Raw genomic sequence first — 8,646 nt, forward strand, 5'->3', positions numbered from 1 at the left:
GAGTAGACAAGAGTTAGAAAACACGGGTGGTCTTGTGGGATAACAAAAGCTCATTAGTGCCTTCATACAGTGATTAAGTATGCAACTGCCTGCCTGTCAATTCATCATATTCTATTATACTGTTTTTTGAACTATGACATGGGGCCCACAACAGGCCACATGACTGCAGTAATGTGCTTTAATAAGACCATAGACAAATATAAGAAATTACTTTTGTAATATAAGTCTAATATATAAGTCTTTGAAGACAATTTGAAGAGGTCCGCATGGCATCACTAAAAAATAAGCATCAGTGAGCAAACCACATAAGAGATTGTGAACTCCCTAACCAAAAAACAACTATCAGTAAGAAACCTGAAGAAAGAAAGCATTACCTCAGGGTTTATTATTCTCAGTGGGGTGACTCCTTGGGGACAAAACTCTATTGCCGCATTTAAGCAAATGTGCATTTAGAGCATTAACAACTGGCTTAATAACTTGTGCTCGATTGATTCTAAGATGTTGGTAAGAGCCTCCAACTCCTACACTGAAAATGTGGAGAATGTAGAAACCCTTCTCAATGAATGGAAAAAGGCCTGAGTGTGTTTGCATGCACTTAAGTACTGAGGTTACTGCCACCTTTCTGTAGCTACTTCATTTTCTAAATGTATATAACAAATCTAGTTTCATTATTCAAGGTAAGAGATCATGACAAACCCAGCAAATACAGCTTTCTGTTGGAGAAGCCTTGGTTATGTAGACATGCAACTGAGTTTTTGTGACAGCGATGTGGTAGACAGAAAGAAAACATAATTCCATGTAGCAGTGCGTCTTTGTTTATTAAAACAATGATATGTATATATCATATATAAATAAATAACTAGATAGACTATAAATTTCAGATGCAGGCTGCAGCATCTTATATCACTCATACACTTAAATTGTCAGCATTGCTTTCAAAATCTGGGAATCAGTGTTTCCTGATCGGGTGCATGTAAAGGTGCGTTTTATAGTAATCAGGACAAATGGACAAATTCTCTGTCTAAACTTGATTTGTCCCAATAACCTGATTTTGAGGGCATGTAAATGTGGAGACTCTAGATCTTCATTCAGAGCTAGGGTTGCTGGCTATTTGCTTTACAAACAGTGTGCTCTATTGTACACAAATGAGCCTTTCTTTAACTGACCATTAGAAAGGGGCTTTCTAATCTCTTTCACCCCAGGATCCAAATGACAAAGATTGAGCCGGTCAAACTCAATGAGGTATGACGTCAGCACAGAATACCCTTCTGCTGTGTACTTTTTTTTTAAACTTTGTGCCATGTACCCCATAACCTGAGGAAAAAAACCTACTGAAAACAGAACCATAATCAAGTTACTATGATGCAATAAGGTGTTATTATAGTATATGTTTATATAAAGTAATAGGACTTTTTACATCAGAAATTGTGACTCGTCATAGCAGGAAAAACACAGGTGTTACTAATAACAGTGAGTGTCCCAGTAAGCCATGACAGTGACCCCGCCTGCACAATACCCGGACCCTGGAACTAAAACAGCTTAATGGAAATTAGTCATTGATAAAAAAAACAAACAAACAAAAAAAAGATATTAGCTCCACATCCTATTAGACAGTACAGGTGTTTGGATTTGCAGACTTGAGATGTTAAATAATGGATGTTTCTATATGATATAAATCCAACAACAAACACCTAGGAAAATGGAGAATTTAGAACTTTGACTCAACTGATTTGGAAGACTGTAGAACCGATGCTCAGACTATGTTGTTATTTTTGCCTTATTGATTTAAATGATTGTATGAAATTACTTTAACCTCAAATCAGTCAGGAGACATAACTTGGATATCTTAGATGATTACTGGCAGAGAATACCCTCTTTCTCACCTACATTACACCAACAAAAGCTTCAGTGCTGAGCCCTGCTTGTGATTGAATCACCAGTGGAAGATGGCAGCACCCTTATCTGTGATATTTTGGCTTCATTTTTGTACAGTGGTAGGAAATGGAGACGTGCTGTCCATCTTTATATACAGTCTATGGTGCAGACACACAATCCCAATGATGTCATATGTCTAAATCTCCTAAATCTCTGAGTCTAACATGCATAAACCTGAAAGTTTATCACAACCTACAGTACATCCTCTGGGGACCATAACATGCTGTGGCAGATGGACAGTACAGGTCATATTCCTAACACACACACACACACACACACACACACACACATCATTTCACTAGTCACACAATCTCCCATTCTAAATGAATCTCCCCTCTCTTCCACTTCCCCCTCTTATATTTCAGTCTGTCTCACCCTCTCCCCTCAGGTTTAATTGACTGTTGTGGCAGATGGGGTGGCGGTTGGTCTATGGGAATCAATGTCTTCATTGTGGGACTGAGAGAGAGATTAGCAGCTAGTTAGCACTAGTGAGAGATGACAGCTGGCACCGTTACCCTCCGCTGTCACTCACTCACTAGTAGACACACACACACACACACACACACACACACAAAGTGTACAGTTAGCCCTCAGCCAAGCAGTTACACACAATAGCAATACCGCTCTGTACCTTGAGCTTGTCACTCAAACACAAAATAAATGTGGCCTAGTATGTTAATCGTGCACACACACTCAGGGATAATCCATTTTTGGCTTAGCTTGACATCTAAGAAAAGGAGGAAAGGCAAAATTTCCAATTCAGTCAAAACTGAGGACTCGCCGAGGGCACATCCCCACATTATTCAAAACAGAGCAGGGTTTAAAAAATGTTTCTGAATCCAGGGTTTGAAAATCTTTCAACCTATGATTTGAAGATAACTCACAAAAAAATTAAGGTGACAGCTCACTAAAATGATCTATCTACTTTGCATGAAAGCCAAGACACGAAAGCTTTGCCACTGATGCAGAGCAAACATTCATCATGTGATATGACACAAAAAGTGACTAAAACAGCTGTTGACAATGGCTCCAGTTTTGTTAAGGCATCTGAAATACTTCACGCTGATTTGGCAGCAGTTGTTTATTTTACATTTTGTTACAAGTAGTAAAATCCCCCAAAGAGCGCACACACACATACACAAAGTGATGTTTCTAAAAAAACTCAACTGTCACTTGGTGAAAGACTTTGGTATTCAAAAAGCTATCCTCTTTTGTAGGGCATCTTTGAAACCAGAACTGCGGATCTGAACCTATGCAAGGATTTAAGCTATAATGTTGGTACACTAACCAAACAACTGTTTGACGTAGTTTGACAGAGATGAACGAAATTGTTCATCATGAATGGTCACACAAACATCACTTGCTATTACTTTATCTATCTATTTACCAAACCTCAGTAACTCCTGTTAAACACATAGGAGCACAGAGTGCCAAAACCCACTTTTGTGAGGTTGATTTGTTTAAAAAAAGAGCATCCAGATGTTAGCTCAGCTGAGCTGCTGTACAGCTGCTACGGATCACAGGTCCTATTTTAGGAGGGTTCAACTGATACATGTGACAATCTGCAGAATTAATTACAAATGATGTGTTCCTTTTTAAAAATCATTTGAATGTCCTATTGATTGGTTTTTCAGTACATGTCAACTTCATATACTTTCCTAAAGACAATACCTGTCATACATTATGTTTATTAAACAGCAATGTTATCTTTCTGTGTAAAGATAAATATAAAAGCTAAATCTTGATATTCTATATACTTTACACAGGACAACACCACAATAACTTAGTCTTAAGTCTAGTCTGTTCACTAAAGTAACAAGTGAAACTAAATGTGGAACCTTGTAACACTATTATTTCAAGCATATGCATGTATAGCTCTGTGAACATTTACACACACACACACACACACAAACGGTATTATGCAGTCACTGCCCCATGAGAGATATTATTAAATTTCCTCCAGGGTTCCCACTAGGACTACCATGCCCGGTCAAAGTAGACCAGGGGAGGAAAACTAACAGGACTCATGTTGCTACCATCTTCAGAAAGATGTCTCTTATGACTGGAGGGACTGAAGGTGTCAGTTACTTGGCTACTTCTTCATCTAGGTCAAATCAAGTTCAACAACAGACGCTTACAATCCCTGACACTGCGTGTTTTGACATGCCACTGGGAAACTGGCTTGATTTGAATATTTGCATGGTCCTTAATGTGCAGAATGAATCCTATGACTCAGTGAGTGTTATCATCCATTCAAAACATACAGAGCAAATTCAAACTGCACAGCTGTCAACCCGAAGTAAAGCTGTTTTCTTTAATTCCTCTATTTTCAGACGGGGGGAAAATGAGCGTCTGATCATGACAGCCTCCTGCACTGCACATTCTGACATGAGAAAATGCTAGAAATCCCGTTCTGTTAATAAATATTCAGGGAGCATCATAGAGGCTTTTGGCTTATTCTTTTGGCTGACATTCATCTGCTTTTGACATGGGAAAATATCAACTAAACATGAACTAAAAATAAAAATCCCCTAAGATTAAACACGCACAGCTTTTCAACGGCTGTAAATTAATATGCCAACTATGAACAGCTGGAGGCCAATTTAATTCAACGGAGTGTATTTGTTATCCTTCCCTGTTCCTCAAAGTATAAGCCACAGTTTATACATGGTAGCCAAAACATGGGTTGAACCACGTCAATCAGCATGTGTAGAGGGACTGAGACCTACAGACATCTGGATGGATGAAGACACCAAAACAAACTGGGCCTTAATTACTGTCTAGTTATTGAGCAACACCTCGCTCTGCGCTTCCTCCCTCTCCGCGGAATAACAAAGGGTTGGAAAGAGAGGTAACATGATATAGATGGATAGTGTGTGTCTAGTATTGCACTCTCAGACAGTGTGTAACACAGCACCCCCCCCCCACATTTTTTTTGCTTAAAACCAATGCTCTTACACCATAGACAGTGGACATAGCCACTGTGACGTCATCCATTGGGTTGTGGACTACCGTTTTGAAGCCTCGAGTTTGGCAAATTGACTGTCACCATTTTGTTTTTTCAGAGCTATAAGTGAACATATTTGAACGGGAGGATGTAGCTGGTGAGGGTCACCTAACAGGTCACCACAGAAGTGAATTGTAGGCCATTAGAAAAAAAAAAAAAAATAAATTAATCAGGTTTTAGGAACTTCTGCATTGGCTTCACTTTTTAAACCCAGAGGTTTCTGCTGGCCTTACACTAATAAACATTTTCCTGGAAGTTATCAGTCACATAATCACCTACTTGCTTTCTGCTTTAAAACGTATCTTGTTGCTGCTGCTCAGACAGCACCTTATTTCTGTCAGCTACTATTCACATTCAAGAAAAGCTGATGAGCGCCTGAGACTGAGTACATACACATTCATCTATGTCGACATTGAACAGTAACATTTAGTGAGAAGATGGAGATGTAACGTGAGCAGCGTAGATCGGCTATCACCTTTTCTCAACCAGCTCCTACTTATTCTTTGATATGCCATGCCTGTGTGAATGTCACTTCACTCAAGTGTGGCTCCGTGTATCCAATTTGCTGTCCTACAGTGTGCAGATTATGTGTTTTGGGGCATTATTTTTTTTTTAAAAAGAAGAAAAAAAATCAACCACTCCCTTTCTCTCTAGGTGTAAAAACAAGGCCTCTCCATTGTTTCTGTGCAAACCATCTCCGTGTACAGATAGGGGTGATTTTCTAGTTGATAGGTTGCAGAGTGCTATGTAGATATGAACCATCATATCTGAGCCATCCTAGTGTCTGACACCATCTCTTTACACTGTACGTAAAGTTCTTTTGTCCTTGTCGTTTTGTAGTTTACAATTTCTGCACCTTGTCACCAAGATGAAGACTTATGCATATACATTTGCTGCAAGTGGTGACTTAACGTTTGAGTCTTGCCAATACTTTAAAACTCACCACAATACAGTTCAACGCTTTACAATGCATTTTTTGGAACAGTATGCAATACCACATTTGTCTTATTCATGGCTGCAGCAAGCAAATTCCCCCATGTGCAGTATCTCTCTCTCTCTCTCTCTCACACACACACACACACACACACACATATATCTTACCTCCATGGCTAGTGCAGCTGTTTGCTGGTCGTAGTGATTCAGTAAATTGGGCATAAAGGTGGTGTTATAAGGCAGGTCCTGGCACATTCTCAGTCTGATGGGCTCACAGCTGAACTCACTGTGGCTCTCTATGAACTCCATATGAATGGACAGAGCAGGTGTCACCAGGGAGAAGACGAGTAGGAAGATGGGGATGCGGAGCAAAGAAACACGGACAGGAACTTGTTGTGTGCAGTACATTGTTGTAGTTTTTGAAAACCAGTCTTTCATACATCCTCTTCCAACAGGTGGTTCCACCTTAACGTTAAACATTTCTCCACAGTGGCTCAGACACTCGTCATCTTCACCCAGACAAACACTAGATAACTGTTTTTTTTTTTTTAAGGCTTCTAAACATTAGACGCAATTGAGTCCACTTTTTGTGTGAGTAGTGGAGTCAAATGGAAGAAATCCACATGCCAGGTACGCTCTGTATATGTACCCTGATCTACACATGTGGTGGGGTCCCAATTCATCTGTTGGCCATGAATGGAGCTGCCCTTTGTGAATTTGTGAATTCACCAGCCATTGTAGTATTTTCTTTTCTTGTACTGTGCTTTTTAAATGTACTGAATTGTTCCTCATTTATAAAACATTATTAGATTTGACTGAGCTTCCTCCGCTGGTCAAGGAATGATTCACCTTGTTCCATCCTTAAACTGAAAGCATGTCCCTGAGAGAGCAGCTCCACCATCGGCCATCTGCTGGAGGCCCCCTCTGGGTTGCTGAAGGTCTCTTTCTTCCACTCTATTTGTTTTTGTCTCCTCTCACGCTATTTTCAGTGATGTTGCAAAGACACATATGAAGCTGAGCCCATAATATGCAGTTGTCCTTCAAATGATTTCACTGGTTCCTCTGCAAGACAAGACAAAAATCATGTCTTTTACATTTAATTGCCACCTTGGAGTGGATCCATCAAGCCAGTCCTGCAGGTTTAAAAACACAAACAAGAAGGACAAAACAAGCAGAGTGGGCTCGCTTACAGTAAGGTTGTTCTGTATAGCTGGTCTAGTCTCTGATCAGCCACACCCTTGTCTCTGTACAAGTCAGGATTAAAATATCTGATGAAATCTACACCAGCCCATTAGGTGCTAACTGGGCATTTAGAAAAGACCTTGACCGTGTGTACTTTAGGGGGGAAATACTAATGAGCAATAATGTCATTTTATCTTCATCTATATGAGCGTTGTGTCAGCAGGGTCACGCACAGTTTATGTCGCAGGCTACTGAAAACATGCTCAAAGCAAAACCACGACAACTAGTGCCTGTTTCAAGACGTTAACATGAACGTTACACCTGCGGACGCTCAGACACTCCCCCACTCTCATGTTTATGTGAGGTTGGCCGGGAAACAGTAGCGTTACCCTGCGATGTTTCACACTCTGCGACTCGGTGTGTTTATGGTTGAGTGCGCAGTAAACTTTATAAATAAGCCAGGGTAGTGGTGCTGTTGAAATTAAATTGATAGAGTTGTAATTTAACACCTGCGTCAAACTGCGACCGTTACAAATGCGCTAACTTGCGTGAAACCCGAATAACGCAGAAAGCTAGCTAGCCTTAACGTTAAACTGATATTAACCTTAAATTGTACTGAACACCTCTGTAACGTTAACAGTCCGCCGGGTTACGTTACATGTCACGTTGTTTAGGTCTGTATTGAGGAGGCTAGTTTAAAACCGCACAAACCTTTTTTAAGGTAACGTTAGGCTTCAGTGAGGCATCTTCGCTGCACTGAAGCAACACTCAAACACGGTGACACGCCAGGAACTGACCGAGAGCGTATCAATCTTAGGGGCTGCTGTTTGTCACCGCAGCGTCTTCAGCCCAACAGCGCGCTATTTGTGCACATGCGATTCCCTTAAAGCGTGTCTGTCTGTCTGGCTTGCCGACAACAGTGATTTAAATGAATAGCATAGTTCCTGTCTAACGTTAATCGTAAATGCGTTACCTTGTGTGAGGCTAACGAGCGTCTTGGGCGCTGCTCGGCTTCTCTCACTGCAGCACGTCGTTGTTCCACTATTTGCAGCTGGTTGCCCGCAGCGTGCAGCCGACACATCGTGCCCGCGGATTCCTCGTGACCGCGCAGAGACGATAAAATTGCCCCCACTGGACGTTGCATGCTGTTGTGGGATTTATATAAATGTATGACAGCACTCATAGATAGGCCTATGTGTGATGGATATTTGTTGGCGATAGCCCTAGAAACTGTATTTCATTTTAATGAAGGCGAGATGGGCCAGAACTCAGATATGATTTACCGATTCTTTTTTTTTTATCTTAGCAAGTGGACAACACAAAATAAGGAAACTGTGTTTTGTGTGTGTGTCCCCTAGATGGATGTGGGGTCTTTGATGTTTGTAATTGATTTCTCCCTTGTCAACAGGAGTGAGAGTTTATTTGTGAATGTTAATTATTCTATCCACCATAATTTGACATTCAAGTTGTATGGGTGTGCTTATGGGCACAAATAATGGCAAACACAGCTTGTGGCACGACATTTTTGTGTTTATCACTTGTGCCCCAAAAACTAATAGGCTCCAGAGTCACTAGAGATTCAGCAACAT

The 8,646-nt window shown here is 40.6% G+C and overlaps 1 protein-coding gene across 2 annotated transcripts in view; it reads right to left on the minus strand.

Annotated features, from left to right (window-relative positions):
* LOC119890736 (frizzled-3-like) overlaps window positions 1-8,156 on the minus strand; it is a 33,727-nt gene extending 25,571 nt beyond the window's left edge. The window contains exons 1-2 of one of the 2 annotated variants that reach the window (XM_038702119.1): window positions 8,031-8,156; window positions 6,044-6,937 (exon numbers count right to left, since the gene is read on the minus strand). In XM_038702119.1, the coding sequence (XP_038558047.1) occupies window positions 6,044-6,355 (312 nt within the window). In that variant the 5' untranslated portion in view covers window positions 6,356-6,937; window positions 8,031-8,156. Of the gene's footprint in view, window positions 1-6,043; window positions 6,938-7,768; window positions 7,942-8,030 lie in introns of those variants that run through there. The other variant, XM_038702120.1, reaches the window with a different exon arrangement.
* Between the last annotated feature and the right edge of the window lie 490 nt (window positions 8,157-8,646).

This window comes from Micropterus salmoides, unplaced genomic scaffold (assembly GCF_014851395.1).
Source record: "Micropterus salmoides isolate LMB-PRFRI ecotype aquatic unplaced genomic scaffold, ASM1485139v1 Ms_hic_scaffold_6, whole genome shotgun sequence".
Lineage (NCBI taxonomy): Eukaryota > Metazoa > Chordata > Actinopteri > Centrarchiformes > Centrarchidae > Micropterus > Micropterus salmoides.